Raw genomic sequence first — 22234 nt, forward strand, 5'->3', positions numbered from 1 at the left:
AGGCTGTTGGCCATGACACTTTAATATCTGGTTGGACAACCAAGGATAACTAAGAAGAGTTATATATCTTCCTTTTTATGTACAAAACACCTGGGGTATTAGGTTAAGTAATGCAACCAACTCTTTGATTGCACTACATTTGTCTAAAAATCCTAACTGTGCTTGGTAATATGTTGCACTTGATTTTGGCCAAGGGATTTTCCCTTCTATTAGTGACGCATATCTAATATAATAACAGTAGGAACCATTCCTAATGTCTTTAGTCATGACAGTGAGATGATTTGAGATTCATACTTATCACATTTCCAAAAATACGTTATGTGTTAAGCCATAGTTGTGGGTCTACTAATTGCTTTGGTTACAGAAAAATAGATTTTCCTCCATAGGAATCAATAAAACTTGATAAAAAGCATTTCTAGTATGTTTTTTTTTGTCAACTAAAAGCAAAAATTGTTGGTCTTGGAATTTGACCAACCATGCAAATAAAAAGGAGTTAATCTACAGGTTTTATTTTAGGTTTTTGTTTGTATTCAACAGTGCTTAGAATATGTATTTTGCATTCTTGAATTTCCTGTTTGAGATGATGCCCCGCTTCCCTCTGTTTCACTAGATGTTGCAGTGTTTTCTGCTGTTGCACCAGATGTACCACCACTTCCATCTGATGCACCAGATGTACCACCACTTCCCTCCGTTGCGTCAGATGTACCATCACTTCCCCCTGTTGCACCAGATGTACCTTCAGTTCCCCCTGTTGCACCGGATGTAGCATCACTTCCCCCTGTTGCACCGGATGTACCACCACTTCCCTCCGTTGCGCCGGATGTACCATCGCTTCCATCTGTCCCACCAGATGTAGCATCACTTCCCCCTGTTGCATCGGATGTACTACCACTTCCCTCAGTGGCACCAGATGTACCATCACTACCATCCGTTGCACCAGATGTAGCACCACTTCCATCTGTTGCACCAGATGTAGCACCACTTCCCTCTGATGCTCCAGATGTACCATCGCTTCCCCCAGTTGCACCGGATGTACCATCGCCTCCCCCAGCGGCACTATTATCTCCTCCAGATGAAGCAGGAGCTGCAGTAGTAGGTGCAGCTGTAGTGGGTGCAGTGGTTGGCTCTTCAATATTCAATATTTCATTTGATTTGTCTCGCATCTCTTTCCTCTTAGCAGCAATCTAAAATTACATTAAATTGTTTGACTATAAAGTATATTGATATTTAAGTAAAAAATTTATTTTGATTAATTTCCTTTGAAGGAATATCTAAGGTCTATGTCAGGTGCCTAAAAGACATAATAGTTAGAGAAGGAAGAATTCCTTGGGAAAAAGAGGCGCAACTCATTACCATGCGCAGTTAGGTTTTACAGACAAAGGTCATGGAATCAAAGAGTTGGTTGTCTGTTGGTGTTACTTAACCCAATACCCAGGGTGTTTGGACAGAAAAGAAGAAATTGGCTCCCTTTAAGTATCCCTGGTTGTTGGACCTGATGTTAAAGTGTCTTAGACAGCAGCTCTGCCTTTATTAGGTAATTGATAAGGTACTTAAAGGTTTGATTTAATCAGGAACTGCAGTAGATTTAGTTATGTAAATAGTTATTTCTTGCATCATATTATAAACAGCTTTCTGCGGATATAAAATGTACAATTATAAGATTAAAACTAGTTAGTTTAGCCCGGAGATGCCTTTTTTAAACTTATAAATGTGCATCTTTAAATTTTTAGAAAAGTGGATATAATACGATGCTAGATATAGTTTTTTTTTGTATGGATGAGAACTGGTTCTTATCCACCAGGCTGGATATTTATCAGTTTCGAATGAAATGAATAATAAAGAGCTGGATCTTTAAATTATTTCAATGGTGCGCCAAATCGGGGTGAGCCAACTTTTCACCAATGAGAGCACAGCATTTTACGAAATGCCGCGCTGTGATTGGCTTAAAATTCGGCGCACCCCGATTTGGCGCACCATTGAAATGATTTAAAGATCCAGCTTAGGTAAAACCTGTTCCGCTGTCATTGCCAGAAGCTCTTTGTCAGCAAGATTTGGAAGTAATAACCTAGACAAATAGAGATAATGATGATGATGTATATCCCCAATGATGATACATAGAATTACTCCTTCTGTAGATTACAATTAATAGTTAAAACGTTTGGACACTCAACTTAATGACCCAACCAATCAGAATTCACTGAAGTCCCCCAAGTAGAGAAAAAGCTATCATAAAACTTTGGGGACTAGTGTAATTATACAGCCCATTGACCCCCCTCTCTTACGTGGGTAAATTAATTCGTGTAAATATATTTCTTTCTTCATATAATGTCTTAGAATAAAGTTAGCTTCATTGTCAAAAAATTGTATTGAAATCCTATTATATAAAGTAGTAAGCGTTTTTTGTCTGTCCCGAAGGATCTCGCTAACCGCTGAACCGATATTGTTTTCCTTTACAGTGAAGCTTCTTATAGGTCCCGGGAAGGTTTTAAACTATTTTTGGGGATGATGTCTTCACCCCCCTCCCCCCAAAAAAAACTCTTTTTTACTCTGAAACTCAAATTTAAAATGGGATGAGGTATACTTTCCCCCTCCTACCTTTAGTGCCCCTAGAGGCTTCTAGGGGGCGTAGCCGCTAGTCTTATATATAGCAAAAACTATTTTTTTTGTCTGCAAAAAATTCCTTTTTAAGTTTGACGAAAAATAGGGTTAGATGGACCATCTAGATGTATTATATCTATTCCTAAACATTAAAACAGAATTAGCCGGAATGGGGCTTCTACACTAGTCCCCAAAGTTTTATTATAACATTATCTTATTTGTTGGCTAAACAACTTTAGGGTCTTTCATTGAATTTTGATTGGTTGGCTCATTAAGTTCAGTGCTTAAATATTTTAACATCTAATTGTAATCTATAGAAGGGTAATTTTGTATATCATCATTAGTTAAGTACATTGATTTATCATCCCTTGTCTTATCCCTTAAGATCCCTTATACTTCTAGCAAGTACAAAATAGTAAGTTTCATCCTTATCTACTAGCGGCTTCGCCCCTAGCCTCTAGGGGCTTTGCCCCAATAGGTAATTAAAGAAAAAAATAATTACCTCTGGATATGCCCCCACAAATTTTAAGTAATTAAAAAAAAAATTAGGGGAGATTTTTTTCATTTTTAGGGGGGTTGGGGGTTTCCTACCCCCCCAAAAAATAGCCTACAGCCACCAAAGGACCAATAGGTATATTCCCTGAAGAGTAAAATCCGATCGGTTCAGTGGTTACCGAAATCTTATGGGACGGACATCATTCTACTTTTTATTATAGATATTTTATGTAATTTGAAATTATATTCTTATGCATGGTAATGGTATGCGCCTGTTCTGGGCCTAGGCATACCACCAATTTTTAATGTCTTTTGTTATGATGCGATGTTGAGCTGAGAATCAAACCCATCCAGGGATCTAAAGGGATAAGACAATGGCCGATAAATTGGTGTTCATCCCCAATGATGATACAAAAAATTACCTCTTTTGTAGATTAAAGTTAGTGGTTGAAATGTTTGAACACTCAACTTAATGAACGGAAAAATTAAAATTCACTAAAGTCCCCAAAGTTGCTAGGCCAACAAATTAAAAGGTTATTATAAAACTTTGGGGACCAGTGAATAAACAGCTCATTGTCCCCACTCTCTCTGAAGTATAATACTATTAAGACTAGTGTCCAAAATTTTCGACCACCAAATCTCACCTCAAAACATCCAAAGTCGGGGCACCATCTGCAGTCTTTTCTAAACAAATAATGGACAATTTAGGCATGTTAGAATTGTCCTATTGATTTAAAACTTGGCATGTTAACTGTTTTATAGACAACACATGTTTTTTTATCAGTATTTAAAGTCCTGGAAAACAGCTAGCTCTCATTTTCAAATTAGGTCTTTTATATGTCCGTATGTCCCTTAAATATTTAAACATTTTTTTTGAAAACAGCTTTTTTTATGATACTATCGGTTTCGCCTCTAGCCTCTAGTGGCTTTGCCCCACGAGGTTGGATCAACCTAATTTTTCGTACTTTAGAATTGAAAAGAAAAGTAAAATAAAATTTTTGTGGGAAAAATTTTTTTGGGGGGGTTGTTAGTCGAACCCCCTTTTAAATTTTTTTAAAAGAATTTTTTTTGGGGGAGGGTTTAGTTTTCATTTTTTGGGGGGTTGGCACAGTCCCAGCCTCCAAGAAAATAGCTTAAAACCATCCCAGAACCAGTAGGTATATTCCCTGAAGAGTACAGCCCAATCGGTTTGATGTTTACTGAGATCTTAAGCTTCAGACGGACAGACAGACAACGTACTGCTTTGTATTACAGATAAGTTTTCATCCTTTATGTGTGTTTTTTGACATTTTGCAACAAAATTACAATTTTATATAAATATACATTCTCACATAAACGACCCCTTAAATAGTGGATGTAAATATTCTTTCTTTCTCCCCGAGGTAGTCATTTTTTCCCCGGTATCATTTTTTCCCCCAGTATCATTTTTATGCTTAACTCATTCGTTTAAAATATGTTTTAGTATAAAGAAATGTCCTATTGGTTTCAAACCTTTTCCATTCGATAGATCTTCCCAACTTTGGAAAAACTGTCAGACCGATTTTGGAAATTCAATCTGTGAAAAAGATATATTAGTTTGAATTTTTTGTTTTGAATATATTATTTTACACATATTGACGCCATCTTGGATTATGATAATTTTTGTTGTTAGAAGATTTTTTTTAAAATTTAAATTTTTACAATGAAAGAAAATCTTTGAACTTAAATTGACCAATAATTCAAAGATTTTTTCTATTTAATTTGGAAGATTTTTTTAATTTTTAATATCAGAATTAAACAAAAACACAACAATGAAATAACTGAATTAAATGAAAAAACGTTTCATTATTTTATTCACCTTTTTGTTGCAATTGTTTAAATGAGAGTGATATTACTATCCAGTTTTTTGTTTAGGAATGAATACCCTATTTATATTCTAATTAAGTTCTGGTACTCTACTAGTGTTAATGTTTGTTTGTCCTACCGTTTGTCTGACTTAAGGACTTTAGACAAACAGTTCATTGGATAGCAATAACTTAACCTTCAGACAGACAGAAAGACATTACTCTACTTTTTATATAACTAGCGGATACGCCCCTACAGGCCTCTGGGAGCATGTAAAATGATTTCTTTTCGATCTATGTTAAGCTCAGCTGTTTAACAAAAAATATTTTTCGCCGCTAGATGGGGTTAGTTATGTTTTTTTTACGATTTATCTTGGGAAGGGGTGGTAACCATCCCAAAATAGCTATAAACCTTCCTAGGACCTATGAGAAGATACCCTGTAAAGAAGGAAAACCATATAGGTTCGGTAGTTAGTGAGATCCTTTGGTACAGACAGACAGACAGACATTGTGTTACTTTATCATAAGGATTAATACAGGGATCTAAAGGGATAAGACAATGGGTGATAAATTTATGTTATTTCCCAATGACGATGCACAAAATTACCCTTTGAGGATTACAATTAGTGGTTGAAACTTTGGACACTCAACTTAATGAACCAACCAATCATACTTTAAAGTTGTTGAGCAAACGAATAAGAAAACGTTGCTATAACAATTTTGGGGACTAGTGTAATAAACAGCCCAATGTCCCCTCCCTCTCTGAGTATTTTGGTTGAGGGTGGGGAGGAGGGGGTTGAGAGGGTGTTTATCAAGGTAGGAAGAGGACAAGGCATTGTAAAATAAACTAGTACCCAAAGTCCACTCATTCGTTGGCTCAAAACTTTGAGTACTTTTAAAAACTTTGGGGTACTTTTAATAACTTTGGTTACTTTAAAAAAAATTTCGGTACTTTTTAAAGATTTTAGGTTTAAAAAAAAACTTTGGGTACTTTTTAATAACTGTGGGTACTTTCAAAAACTTTGGGTACTTTTAATAAATTTGGATAGTTTTAATAACTTTGGGTACTTTTAATAACTTTGAGTACTTTTAATAACTTTGGGTACTTTCAAAAACTTTGGTTACTTTAAAAAACTTTGGGTACTTTTTCATAACTTTGGGTACTTTTTTATAACATTGGGTACTTTTGCAAAAACTTTGGGTACTCTAGGGTCACTTACCTAATTTTCTGAACTGCAGTCTGTCCACTGTTTGTCTGAGCAGGGCAATTTTGTTGCCAAGATTTTCATCGATTCCGGGATCACCGGGACAATAACATTTCCTCTCATAACCGGCTTCAACTAGACAAATATTGGTTGAAAAGTTCGGACACCACGGGTCAATAACATTTCTTCTCATAACCAGCTTCAACTAGACAAATATTGGTTGAAAAGTTTGGACACTCGCTCTATCTGTCTGTCTGTCAGTATGTCTATCTATCTGTCTGCTAGAGCAGTTTTAGTAGACGGATCTTGAGTTCCAAACCATTCCCCCTTATACGCAACCCCTATACTTACTCACTCCGGTACCTCGTCCAATGAAATACATTCTATAAATACTAGCGTATATGACCCTAGAGGCCTCTAGTGGCACTTTAAATGTTTTTTTTTATATATAAATTTATTAAATATGTCTATGTTGCGTTTGACCTTTATGTTTGCGTTGCATTCTCTTTCTAAAATCGAAACCGTAAAAAAAAATTAGATTTTTTGTGATTTATCTTGGGAGGGTGGTGGTACCCTACCCCAAAATAGTTAAAAACCTTCCCGGGACATATGAGAATCTACCCTGTTAAGAAGAACCCGATCGGTTCAGCGGTTAGCGAGATCATTCGGTACAGACACAAAGACAAACAAACAGACAAACATCCTGTTACTTTAGTATAAATATTGTTTGTTGCTTGTATACTATGATTGAATATAATACATTTAAATTGTTGGATTCAAATCTGTTGCTTATTTGTTAAGCGAAGCTTTTATACATTAGTGAGAAGTCCGTCTGAAATTGGGTCATTAATCCTCTGCTTCCAAGGTCTCCAACAAGGCCGGTGGAGACTACATAATGGTCATAATTAAAAACAGTTTCACTTTAAGGTTTCACTAAACTAAAAATTCAAATTGCGGATTCAGATTGTTAATCTTTATGCCACTGTGGCAGACAAAACCAAAAAAGTATTTTCTTAACTGCGAGTAAAATCGTGGGTAGCATTCAAAGCTTTTTTTATTTTATTTCACAGTAATTTTTAATGCCTATTTTAGGTTAGGTTAGGTTAAGTAAAGGTTAAAAATTACTTCTTTAGGGGCTAGATATTTTTTATTTAGAAAAATATCTTTAAGAATATGTATTGCTGAAATCAGCAATCCACAATCCGAAAATCCGCAATCCGCAAAAAAAACAAGAATCTGCAATCCACGGATTAATCTGCTTTTTTAGGGGGCAAAATTTTGTAAGAATCCAAATCTGAATCCGGCCAAAAAATTGGGCAGACCCTAATTCAAATATATATTTTGAAGCAATACCATTTACATTTACCTTTGTTTGATATTAGTATTACAGCAAGGAACAATGACTCTCTCATTTTTCCTAATACACTATTAAAAATAATTTTTTTATTTAGTATCAATTGATACTCTGGAGAGTATTGGACCCGTAAGAACGCTACAACTATATAATTAATATATAGCACTATGTAATACTATATAACACAATAATTATTACTATACAGAACCCATACATTTTTTTAGTATCGATTGATACGCTCTAGGGTACTATAGAATAAGCTGTAGAAAAGTTTATAAAAATAGTAATATTTTATACGTTGTAGGGTATCGGAAAATACGCTGTAGAAATGTTTCTTGATTTAGTACTATTTCATACGCTGTAGGGTATCAGACAATACGCAAGAGAATGGTTTATTAAAATAGTAACTATTCATACGTTCTAGGGTACGAATCTGTACTGTAAAGAATAATTGAAACAGACACCATCCGTGCACACCTCTCATGGAAGTGTTTTGTGCTTGGTCGTTTTAGACAAAGATGAAATGTTACTATTTATGCTCAGAATTATAATTTTGTTTTTTGTAATTATGACTGACCATAGTTTTTATTTTTAAGGATAATGTTTAGTCCTAAACATCTTTAAAGTATTTTTTTTACTAAATTTACATTTAAATTAATGTTTTATGGCTCTGCTTGGTATGTTTGTTGATATAACAAAATGTATATGTACATATAATAATCATATATTATAAACTGATCTTTCATACAAAGTAAAACAGTTTCATACTCTACAAAGTATCAAGAATTATGATAGAGGGTAACAACAATTGCGAAGGAGGGTAATGAAAAATTACTTCTACTGTACTGAATTTTATTCCCAAGAGCGTATTGGATAATACTCTACAGACAAATACATTATTTAGCACTACATGTTACTTCACAGAACATTACCTAATACTTAAACACAGCATTGAAAACATCCTTGTATCGTAATGAGGTTTTTTTCCTAGTACGTACGGATTGATACTATACATTAATGTGAAGAATATATAGTATTACCTGATGCTAAAAAAAAAAATTATTTTTAACAGTGTATTTTAAGGGATAAGACAATTAATTAAAAAATTTTATACATTCTAAATGATTATCAACAAATTATCCCTACTATAAATTAAGATAATTGGTTAAAAAGTTTTGACACTCAATCGAGAGAGAGAATGGGAGAGAGAGAGAGAGGGATAGAGAAAAGGAGAGAGAGATAGATAGAGAGAGAGTGAGAGAGAGAGAGAGAGAGAGAGAGAGAGAGAGAGAGAGAGAGGGGAGAGAGAGAGAGAGAGAGAGAGAGAGATGGATATCTAATATTATTCTGCATGGTACCCAAAGTTTTATAAAAAACATGTTTAATATTAATAATAGTATTACTAATGATACTCTCATTTTTGGAATAGTCCCTTTTGTAACATCGCCCCATAAGGGGCGATTCGTCGTATTTTTAAAATGGCTTTGTATAGGTTATTTTAGGTTAGGTTAGGTTATATTGGGTTAGGTGATTGGCCCCGCAGGGTTAGAGCCCCCCGCAGGGGCTAGAAATAGAAGAAAAGCTACTGTAAAAAATACAAAGAATCGCCCCATTAGGTGCGATGTTACGAAAGGGACTATTTACAATACCCCTCATTTTTCCTAAAAATTAAAAAAAAACAGCAAGGATGAAAACATCCATAGGTAGCACAACCAATGAGGCAAATAAAATGATTTACATCCCCAATGATAATAAGCAAAATTACTCCTTTATTATTACAATTGGTGGTTGAAACATTTGGACACTCAACAATCAAAATTCATTAAAAGTTAATAAAAATTTAAATGTTGTTGAACGAATTAGAAAACTTTTAGACTTGATTAATAAAAAGTCCAATATTAGTAATATTATTGAGTAGTCATGGAAATCTTCATAAAACAAGAATGACAACATCCATAAAAGCGAAGCACTAAAACGGTAGGACAAACGGACATTAACAATTGTATAATGTCAGAACTGAATCAGAATTTAAGTGTATAAGAGTCGAAGCAAAATTGTAAGTAAATTTGTTGAAAACTGATTGATACAGGATAATGTTTATAGACATACCTACAATTTTAGGACTTGATTATAGAGTTGCTTCGCTTATATCATTATACTTTGTTGTTCCAGGAATCAATATACCAAAAATCAGATCAATCGGATGATTAGATCACATAAACATTTGTTGTTAAAAAAGTAAAAAAAAAATCGACATGTTTAAAATGAACGTACGGACATTCTGGTAATGATTATAGAGTTGCTACGCTTTCTAAATCGTACCTAACTACTAAAGGAATCGCCATGCAAAGTTTTAAATCAATAGGACAATTCTAACATGCCAAAATTAACGAAAAAAAGCTATCCGTTACAAACTGACGTACGGACGGACCGACCCTAATTATAGAAAAGCTTCGCTTTTAAAGATTAGAGGGGGCTTAGCCGCTAGTAGAAAGGATTTTTGTTTATCTGGTAAAATTTTGCCAATAACTTAACACAGCTCCCTAGATGCTAAGGACACAGCCGCTAATTATCATTATATGCCTCAGGTAATTACATAACCGATTAATATCCGTTGGATTAGAACCGGTTTTCAGTCATACTATCCGCATAATATCCGCGGCAAGCTGTCTATAATACAAAGCTGTAAATAACAAACTATAAAACTCAGGGTTCTAATGGCCGGTAAATTGATGCACATCCCCAATTGTGATACACAAAATTACCCCATCTTTGGATTTGCAATTGGTGAATGAAACATTTGGAAACTCAACTTAAATTACCAAACAATCAAAATTCAAAAAATGAAAATGTTCATTATAAAATTTTGGGGATTGGGGTAATAAACAACCCAATGTTATTTATCGCATCGTATTATAGACACCTTTCCATAGATATTAAAATGAAAAAAATATCAGATCAAAAACAGTTTTGTTTGCCTCGACAGGCTGAAGATTTTATTCAAATGTTCGTGGAAAATTTTCTGCAATATGATGCTATACATGATGTTTCAATATGGCTGAGAACCGGTTCTAATCGAATGGTTACAAATCCGTAATCGGTTTTGAAGCCATTATGGAAAAATAATTTAAATTATGATCAATAAATACAATCTAAATAAAAATATTATAAATTATAAAATGTGAGAAAAAGGTTGAAAATTTTTAAGTCAGTTGGAACATTTTACCACGTAGCTCCTATACTTTACGCGTAGCACAAGAATGGTTGTTATATTTCCGAAAACTAGAGTTTATGATGATTCAAACGTTATGCAGGACATTCTCTACTATTGACACAAGCCGCGCAGTTTTAATTTAAAAATGTACGCATTTTGCACATTTAGTCATGTTTCATAAATATTTTTAAAAAGGCATTTTGGAAAATCGGTTTTTAAGGCATAATTTGTTAGAAAATCTTTTCTCGTATTCATTCAAATCCGGTGGATAGGAACCGGTTCTCATCCATACGAAAAAACTATGTCTAGCATCTTATTATATCCAGCTTTCTTCGAATAAAAAATATGTACAATCATAAGATTAAAACCAGTTTTTTTTAGCCCGTGCCTTCCGCACCTCGGGGCTAAAAAAACTAATTTTAATCTCATAATTGTACATTCTATATCCGCGGAAAGCCGTTTATAATACGATGAAAGAAATAACTATTCTGTTACAAAATTTTAAGTAATATGTTGTAGGAAAAGTCTAAAAGATATATAAATTTGTTTTTTGGAAGCTTATTTGAGCATTTACTTTTTGATTGTCAGTATTATATAATCATACTGTATATATATACACTAGCGGCTACGCCCCTAGAAGCCTCTAGGGGCTCTTAAGGTAGGAGGGGGAAAAGTCGACCTCATCCAATATTAAATTTGATTTTCAAAAAAATAAAGAATATTTTTGGGAAGAAGAGGGATGAAGACACCCTCCCATAAAATAGTTTAAAACCTTCCAAGGACCTATAAGAAGCTTCACAGTTAAGTAGAACCTGATCGGTTCAGCGGTTAGCGAGATCCTTTGGTACAGACAAACATCCTGTTACTTTATTGTAAGGATATAATATTAAATGTATATGAAAATCTATATAAAAAAATTCTATAACCAAACCGGTATCAAAAACTAACTTAAACTTGAAATTAAGAAATAAACATTTTTGGATGTTCTCAAAAAACTGCAAAAAAAAGAATTTTTAGACTGGAAGTAGGTTGGTATAATCTAGGAATCTAAAGGGATAAGACAATGGCCTATAGATTGATGTAAATCCCCAATAATGATAAACAAAGTTACCCAATCTGTAGAATACAATTAGCCATTGAAACGTTTTGCAATTCATCTTATTAAACCAACAGACAGACAGACAGACAGACAGACAAACAGACAGACAGACAGACAGACAAACAAACAGAAAACCATACAAACAAATAGAGATATAATCATAAAGACAGACAAACAGACAGACAAACAAACATCCTATTACTTTTATATAATGATAGTTTGTTGGTTTAAACGATACCCATGTTTGTTGCTTATTTATTATTAATAATTCGAGAAAGCCGATGGAATAATTAATGGACTAATATTTATTTGTCACATCGTATTATAGACAGCTTTCCGCGGATATTCAAATGAAACATTATAAGATAAGAACCAGTTTTGTTTGCCCCGAGGGGCCAAAGGCACGGGCTAACAAACCACGTTTCAAATCTTATGATTTTTATTAATATTTGTGAAAAATTGTCTGTATATCGATGTTATACATGATTTTTAGTGTGGCTGAGTACCGGTTCTAATCCGGCGGATATTAATCGGTTTGGAAGCCATACTGGAAGTGTTGATATGACTACCTTCCGACTAAAGCTAATAATAAAACAAGGATGACAACATCCATAAAAGCGAAGCTCTAATATAAGACGACGGTAGGACAAACGAACATTAACACATGTATCCTCCTATTATATAAGTAGTAAGAGTATTTTGTATGTCCCAAAGGATCTCGCTAACCGCTGAACCGATATGTTTCTCCGTTAGAGGGAAGCTTCGTGTAGGCCTTGAGGCGGTTTTAGGCTATTTTACAGGTATGAGTATGGTTTTAAGCTATTTTTCTACCCTTCTATATAGAGCCACTAAATGCATGGGACGCGCCTGCTAGCAGTGTCATAACTAAACATTAACAATCAGAGTCTAAACAAAATTGTAATTAAATTTGTTGCAAAATATCTTAAATACAGGATACTAAGGGCATTCTTAGGACTTGTTGTTCTAAAAATCAGATTAATAGGATAATTATTTCATACAAAAAGTGTTTTGTTAAAAAACTTTTTAAATTATAAAAAAATTGTGGATTGTTGAATTTAAAAATCGTTAATTACCAGAGAGAGAGAGTGAGAGGGGACATTTTGCTGTTATTACACTAGTCCCCAAGGTTTTCTCATTCGTTGGTTAAACAACTTTGGGGACTTTGGTGTAATTTAATGGGTTGATTTATTAAGTTAAGTGTTTAAACGTTTTAACCACTAATTTTACATTAGGAATGGAAACAAACAAACAAATCCCAAGGATCTAAAGTGATAAGACAATGGCCGATAATTTGATGTACATGCCCAATTATGATACACAAGATTTCCCCTTCTGCAGATTAAGATTAATGGTTGAAACGTTTGACTACTAAACTTAATGAACCAACTAATCAAAAGTCCCCAAAGTTGTTAGGCCAAGGAATAAGAAAACGTTATTATAAAACTTTGGGGACTAGTGTAATAAACAGTCCATTGTCCCCTCTCTCTCTTTGAACAAAACCTAATTATAGAGAAGCTTCGTTCTTCAATTAAAGACAACAACAAATTCAAAATTCACAAAAACAGGGATCGTTAGGGATAAGACAATGGACGATATATTGATACACATCCCCAGTGATGACTAACAAAATTACCCCTTCTGTAAATCAAATTGTTAGTTGAAAAGTTTGGACACTGCTAATTTGTAACCAACCATACAAAATTATTCAACAAAAGTACTCAAAGTTTAGTTGGTTATAAAACTTTGGGTACCAGAGTCTTCCTCCTCTCTGAGGGTGAAAGGATCCTTATATAAAAGTAATAGGATGTCAGTGTGTGACAGACAAACAGACAATCAAACAGACAGAGAAACAGACAGACAGATGGACAAACAGACAGACATACAGAAAGACAAACAGACAGACAGATAGACAGACAGACAGACAGACAGACAGACAGAGAGACAAACAGACAGACATACAGAAAGACAAACGGACAGACAAACATACAGACAAACAGACAGATAGATAGACAGACAGAGAGACAAACAGACAGACATACAGAAAGTCAAACAGACAGACATACAAACAGACAATTAAACAGACAATCAAACAGACAGAAAGATAGACAGACAGACAAACAAACAGACAAACAGACAGACACACAGACAAACAGACAGACAAACAGACAGACAAACAGACAAACAGACAGACAAACAGACAGACAAACAGACAGACAAACAGACAGACAAACAGACAGACAAACAGACAGACAAACAGACAGACAAACAGACAGACAAACAGACAGACAAACAGACAGACAAACAGACAGACAAACAGACAGACAAACAGACAGACAAACAGACAGACAAACAGACAGACAAACAGACAAACAGACAGACAAACAGACAGACAGACAGACAGACAAACAGTCAGACAAACAGACAGACAAACAGACAGACAAACAGACAGACAAACAGACAGACAAACAGACAGACAAACAGACAGACAAACAGACAGACAAACAGACAGACAAACAGACAGACAAACAGACAGACAAACAGACAGACAAACAGACAGACAAACAGACAAACAAACAGACAGACAAACAGACAGACAAACAGACAGACAAACAGACAGACAAACAGACAGACAAACAGACAGACAAATAGACAGACAAACAGACAGACAAACAGACAGACAAACAGACAGACAAACAGACAGACAAACAGACAGACAAACAGACAGACAAACAGCCGAACAACCATCAGACAAACAGACGACAAACAGACAGACAAACAGACAGACAAACAGTCAGACAAACAGATAGACAACAGGAGTTAACCGCTAAACCGACATGGTTCTCCTTTACAGGGAAGCTTTTTACCAGGTCCCGGGAAGAGAAGAATCACGGATAGTTTTTAAGCTATTTTATCTTTAGATTCAAGCCTTGGGATGGTTTAATGCTATTTTTATACCCCAATAGAGGATATATTATTACTTGGATGTTACACCATATATTTCATGTTCTCTCGAAAAGGGAAACTCGCAGCAGGCTAAACTCCCCACCTCCATCCAACCCCTCTACTTGATCCAGTTTGAAATTTTATGATATATATTTTAATATCCGTGGAAAATTGTTTGTAATACTTTTCAATACATGATTTTTCAGTATGGCTGAGACTAGTATTGATCAGTTTCAAAGCCATACTGGAAAATTATTTTATCAATCATTGTATTATCCCTTACTCCAATATAAATTTTTATTGCTTGACAACCTAAATGTGTTTTTAACAACTATACACACACACACAAACACACACACACATACATACATACACATACACAAAACCTAGACATACACAAACATACACACATGCATACTTACATACATACATGCATACATACAGCATGACCCTCGAAAAAGTATTTTTAAGCATCTGCAGCCCTTATTTCTCAATGAATTATTAAAAAATGCATATGTCCTTGTTCTCTATAGTATTCCACGTAAGTAGATATAAAAATATTTTTTTTACCTCCATTAACACCGGAGATTTTTAGTGCTAAAGTTTTGAAAAAGTGACTGAGGAAAAAGTAACTTTTAACATGAAACGACTTTTTTAGCAAAATTAAGCTAGAAATCCTTTTATTTTTGTTACTAGCAGAAACTTTATACAAAAATGAAATAAAAAATTTAGTTTTTGAGTAAAAAGCATTTTTTTACACATATTTTTTGAGTCTTTTTAGTTTAATGATATTTTGAAAAACTTACTTATTAGGCAAAATTGTTTAAGATTAAAAAACCAAATAAATCTCTATGAATATAGCAGGAAAATTGTTTTTGTTTCACAATCCTAATTTTAATAACAAAAAAGTTATAAAGAAAATAAAAATAAACATAATGATTTTTTAGTCTAAAAAGCTTAATTTACCCCCTATTAAATAATTGAGATGTCAGAAAAGTAGGCGGAGCAACTGTCATAATTAATCCTTTTCTATAAATAAGGGTTAATAAATAACCTAAAATTTGCAAATAATCAATTCATTCAGTAGTATTTTTTGCCATTAAAAATTGATATTTTTTGGTGGAATAAAAAAGAAATATTTAGTTAACTTGTTTTTCTTTGTGTCTCATTATTCAGTTGCCAGAAAAACATAATATAACCATCCAAAAAATAAGAGAAACAAAAAAAAATTCTTTTTCTCAGTCACTTTTTCAAAACTTTAGCTCTAAAAATCTCCGGTGTTAATGGAGGTAAAAAAAATATTTTTATATCTACTTACGTGGAATACTATGGAGAACAAGGACATATGCATTTTTTAATAATTCATTGAGAAATAAGGGCTGCAGATGCTTAAAAATACTTTTTCGAGGGTCATGCTGTACATACATACATACATACATACAGGGTGCGCCACATAAATCCGGACTTTTTTTAAACGGCCATAGCGCCAAAACTACTTGACCAATCAGGACGTTTGACCCCACTATAAAAAGCTTAGGTAATGACCTTTTTGCCCATGAAAATCTTTGGACGATGGAGGACGTGTACGCCGAGCTGGCCGCGCATATATTCAACAAGGCAGATTCGAATTGCGCAGATAAATTACCGTGGATTTATGACTTGGGCCTACTAAATCTGACCTCAGCCCATCTGTAGGTAAGATGGATTAGTGTAACTTGCTGGAGATACTAACAGATACCTAGTGAAAACACTAGAAAAGACTAGAGCTCTCTATCCCAGCTGACTTGGCTGTAGTGCTCCGACAAAGTGGATCGTGGTAGATTTTAAGATGTCAAAAACGTCAAAAATCTTGAAAATTTCTCGGTTCTTGACTTCAGGGGCCCATATGGAACCTTGAAACTTGTTTTAGACTATGTATTGCGCTGATAACCCTATCTTAATCTTCATGCCATTTTTAAAAAGGTATAAAACGTTGTTCTAGCTAAACTGTGGCCCAAATGAGAGCCGCCGTGTCAAAGAGTAGCTTAAAAGATGGGTTAATTTGGATCCTGCTGTTACTCACTCCTTAAGGATATGTGGCCTCCCAGCAGCCCCGATCTTAATCCAATGGACTTTTGAGCCTGGAGCGCCATTAAAGCATGAACCAATAGACGCGCTCATACCAAGAAGACCTCTCTCACTGCTCCTATCATGGAGAACTTCGCCTGCTTGAACAGGGATATGGTGACCAGGGTCGGCGGGCTGTTCAGGGGGCGGGTAGAGGCGATGATTGAGGCTGGCGGCGATTTTATTGAATATTCTAATAGTCATATACCTAGTTTGCTTTCTAGTTTTTAAAATTCCATAAAATCTTTAAAATTGACGATTTTATGTTCATTTGTTTAAAAATAAGAAAAAGTCCGGATTTATGTGGCGCACCCTGTACATACATACATACATACATACATACATACATACATACATACATACATACATACATACATACATACATACATACATACATACATACATACATACATACATACATACATACATACATACATACATACATACATACATACATACATACATACATACATACATACATACATACATACATACATACATACATACATACATACATACATACATACATACATACATACATACATACATACATACATACATACATACATACATACATACATACATACATACATACATACATACATACATACATACATACATACATACATACATACATACATACATACATACATACATACATACATACATACACACATACATACATACATACACACACATACATACATACACACACATACATACATACACACATACATACATACATACATACATACACACATACATACATACATACATACATACACACATACATACACACATACATACATACATACATACATACATACATACATACATACATACATACATACATACATACATACATACATACATACATACATACATACACACACACATACACACATACATACATACACACATACATACACACATACATACATACATACATACATACATACATACATACATACATACATACATACACACAAACACACATACATTCTTACACACATACATACACACAACCCTAGACTTAAACACACACATACGCACACACACACACACAGACACACACACGCACACACACAATGTGACAATTTGCATGGGCCGGGCCAACAAAAAAGGTTTAAAAGCTTGGAGTAAAATAGCAAAATAAACATCCCAGAACCAAATTGAAACTTCCCTACAATGGAGAACTCAATTGGTTCAGTGGTTAGCAAGATCCTTATAATAAAGTAACAGGATGTGTATTTGTCTGTCTGTCTGTTTGTACCGAATGATCTTGCTAACCGCTGAACTGATCGGGTTCTCCTTAACCTGGTAGCTTCTCATAGGTTCCGGTAAGGTTTATGACTATTTTGGGAGAGGATCCCCCACCCTCCCAAGAGAAATCGCACCCCAAAAATTCTTTTTTACTTTTTCTTCTTAAATCCAAAATAAAAAGAAACAAGGATGACAACATCCATAAAATCAAAGCTCTGAAACGATAGGACACACGGACATTAACACTTGTATAGTGTCAGAACTGAATAATCAGAATATAAATGAATAAGAGTCAAAGCAAAATTGTGAGTAAATTTGTTGAAAAACTTCTTGATACAGGATAATGTTTATGGACATACTTACATTTTTAGGACTTGATTATAGAGTTGCTTTGCTTATAATATTGTACTTTGTTGTCCCATGAATCAGTATACCAAAAATCAGAACATTCGGATAATTAGATCACATAAAATTTTTTTGTTAAAAAAGTAAAAAATCAACATGTTTAAAATGGACGTACGGACATTCTGGTAACGATTGCTACGCTTTCTAAATCATACCTAACTACTACAGGAATCACCATGCAAAGTTTGAAATCGATAGGACAATTCTAACATGTCTAAATTAACGAAAAAAAATATCTATCTCAGACGGACGGACGTACGGACCGACCCTAATTATAGAAAAGCTTCGCTTTTAAAAAGGTTATCAACATCAACTCTCCCCTCCTCAAGTGTTCATAAACGAAAATATTTTTGGTTGAAATAAAGGCTTTAATGAGGTAATACGCATAAGTTATTATTAATGGCCTTTTGTAAAAAGTAGTTTTTTAACTCTCTCTCTCTGTCTCTCTCTCTTTCTCTCTCTCTTGTGGCCGTAGTCGTTGCCGCAGTCGTAGCCATAGCCATTGCTAGTGCTGCCAATCAAACATAGATTTTTAAATGTTTGAAGTTTTTACGTACTATTACTGTTATTTTTCAAATTTCACTAAAAAATTCAAAAAGTGGTTGTGATTTAAAGATCTCATATAGCCGTTGCCACGCGTAGCCATTTGATTTAAAGATCGCTATTGGGTTACACATTTAAAGATCCGGCTCAGGATACAAAGCTTAAGCTATATTAATTTTGTAAAAAAAATCCGTCAAATAAAATTTATAAAATCTCCCAACTGAATTTGATAAACTTTTAGTTTAACAAGGATGAAAACATCCATAAAAGCGAAGCACTGAAACGGTAGGACAAACGGACATTAACACTTGTATATTTAGGACTTAATTATGGAGTTGCTTCGCTTACATTATACTTTGTTGTCCCAGGAATCAATATAACAAAAAATCAGATCAATCCGATGATTAGATCACATAAAAATTTGTTGTTATAAAAGTAAAAAATTCAACATATTAAAAATGGACGTACGGACATTTTGGTAATGATTATAGAGTTGCTACGCTTTCTAAATCGTACCTAACTACTAAAGGAATCACCATGCAAAGTTTGAAATCGATAGGACAATTCTAACATGCTTAAATTAACGAAAAAATCTATCCGTGGTATAGGAATCATCATGCAAAGTTTGAAATTGATAATGCAATTCCAACCTGTTTAAATTAACGAAAAGAGCTAACTACTCATGTAGGGACAGACGGACAGACCGAACCTAATTATAGAAAGGCTTCGCTTTTAAAAACACCTTTTTTTGCATAAAGTTAATTTTATTTTTGGACGGTTTTATCATAAGCAATATTACAATTATTTAATTTATAATTAAAATTACAAATATTATTTATAATACAAATTTTCTATATCTAAGATACTTAGTGGAAATTATATGAAAAATATACAAAAAATCAGCTAGGGATCTAAAGGGATAAGACAATGGCCGATTAACTGATGTACAATCCAAATGATAATACACAAAATTACCCTTTCTATGGAATAAAATTAGTGGTTGAAACTTTTGGACACTAAACTTATTGAAACAACCAATTAAAATTTAATATAAGAATCTCCAAAGTTGTTAAGCTAACGAAAAAGATAACATTATTCTAAAAAACTATGGTGACTAGTGTAATTAACAGCCCAATGTCCCCTCCCTCCCTGCTGATTTTAAAACTTTTTTGAGAACAATTTTGGAAGATTTTTAAATTTGAAACTTAGATTATATAATCTTAAATTTTGACTAAGGTATAATTTATAAAATACTATTAAAATTATCATATAAAAACTACAATATACATATCTTTATATTTTTATAAAATTAATAGGAAAAATTCTATGATATTACTTGCCTATTAATTAAAAGAGAGCGAGAGAGAGAGAGAGGACAATGGTCTGTTTATTACACTAGTCCTCAAAGTTATATATTAATGTTGATTGTTCAAACTCTTCAACCAATAATTTTAATCTAATAAAGGGGTAATTATGTGTAACGTCATTGGGGATGTAAATCATATATCAGCCATTGTCTTATCCCTTTAGATTACTGATACAAAACCGTACCTCCGAAACTGAGAAACTATTAATGGTTGTACATCCCAAATGACAATGAACAAAATTACCCCTTCTATAGATCAAAATAAGAGGTTTACATGTTTGGATACTACTAGTATGAAATTCAATAGAAGTACCCAAAGTTTTAAAGCAACGAGTAGGATACTATTTATATAAAACCTTGGGTACTAGTGTAATTTACATTTCATTGTCGCCTATCTAAAATGCTCCAACTCCAAATTAGTGGATTTTTTCACTATTAAAAAAATAATGTGCAAAATTATATTTTACTATTAAAAATTAACAAATACAATGTTTTTTTTATGAGAACTTTTTTGAAAGCAATTTTAACCCACTTATAGTTATCAGAATTTAATGATTAATGGCTTATATTCTTTGTTTTTTAAGACAATTAATAGAAAACACAGGTGTCCTGGATAGGAAACAGGTTTATTTTGAGTTACGTATAACAAGACCTATATTTCTATGACCGGGCCTGTATGACGGTTCAGCACATAACTTCCATCAAATTATAGCTGATCATTTTTGTGGATTTTTTTGAAAATTACTTTTTTACCCATATTTTCATAGTTTTTCCCCAAAAAATCACAATATTCTCACATTTCCAGCTTAGTTATTTAAAATTCATGCAAAACTGTATAATAGATGACAGCTGTAACAAGATCAATAACCTCAATTGACTATTCTAAGATTTGTAGGTAAAACATAGATCCTGGATGTGATACAAGGTTCCTCTGAGGTTCCACCAAAAAAGTTTAAACAAATCCGAATCAGCAATGATTTTGTACAATGTTTTCATTGTAGTATTGACAAGTAAATCACTTCTAGACACCAAGCATATGGAGGACTGGTAAAATTATTTCATTACTGAAACCAGGGAAACTTGATAATTAGGGTTCCAGCAACTGCCCTGTCTCACTTCTTTATCCTGCCTGCATGATTCGTCCCTACCTGAATGATGCTGTTAAACTTGCAGACCAACATTATTGCTTTCACACAGGCAGGTTTACCACCACTGCCTTACAGAGTATTAAAACCTTAATCAACAACAGCCTGAACAATAAGAAACCAGTTATCAGAGCAGTGCCAGTTGCCATTTATCTTTCAAAGGCTTTTGACACTATACACAATGAGGTTCTACTGCATAATATTAATGCACTAGACTTGAATGAGTACATGTAACGTTTTTAAGTGAATACCTTAGAGGTAGACAACAATTTGTTGTTATCAGAGGATCTAAATATGCATACAAATCTGCCAAACATGCTGACCTACAAGAAGGGGTCCTATACCATTTACTATTTGAACTGTGTATTTCATAAATGCCAACACCTCACTCTAATTACATCTAATTTGCTCTGCTGACAACTCCAACAGCATAAGTCCTCTTATTTATCCTTATGTCAAGGACATAAAAGCATACTTAGCAGTTCTTAATGATTGGTTAAAAAGTCAGAACCCATTAATTTCTCCAGCCAAATCATCTACAGTAGTCTTTACCACCTTTTCGAATGAAGCAGGCACTGTAGTCATTGTTGAAAAAGTACCATAAGTCAGACATCCTAAGTTCTTTGGTGTTACATGTGACAATCTTTTCTATAT

General features: G+C 33.8%; 1 protein-coding gene across 1 annotated transcript in view; it reads right to left on the bottom strand.

Moving 5' to 3' along the window:
* Positions 1–530: 530 nt before the first annotated feature.
* LOC145307034 (uncharacterized) overlaps positions 531–22234 on the bottom strand; it is a 22689-nt gene continuing 985 nt past the window's right edge. Inside the window, exons 2-6 of the mRNA XM_080149373.1 lie at positions 7488–7538; positions 6137–6256; positions 3738–3777; positions 2011–2065; positions 531–1184 (exon numbers count right to left, since the gene is read on the bottom strand). Of these exons, the coding sequence (XP_080005499.1) occupies positions 531–1184; positions 2011–2065; positions 3738–3777; positions 6137–6256; positions 7488–7533 (915 nt within the window). The 5' untranslated portion in view covers positions 7534–7538. The remainder of the gene's footprint in view (positions 1185–2010; positions 2066–3737; positions 3778–6136; positions 6257–7487; positions 7539–22234) is intronic.

This window comes from Acartia tonsa, chromosome 15 (genome assembly GCF_053477335.1).
Source record: "Acartia tonsa isolate MP-2025a chromosome 15, ASM5347733v1, whole genome shotgun sequence".
NCBI lineage: Eukaryota > Metazoa > Arthropoda > Copepoda > Calanoida > Acartiidae > Acartia > Acartia tonsa.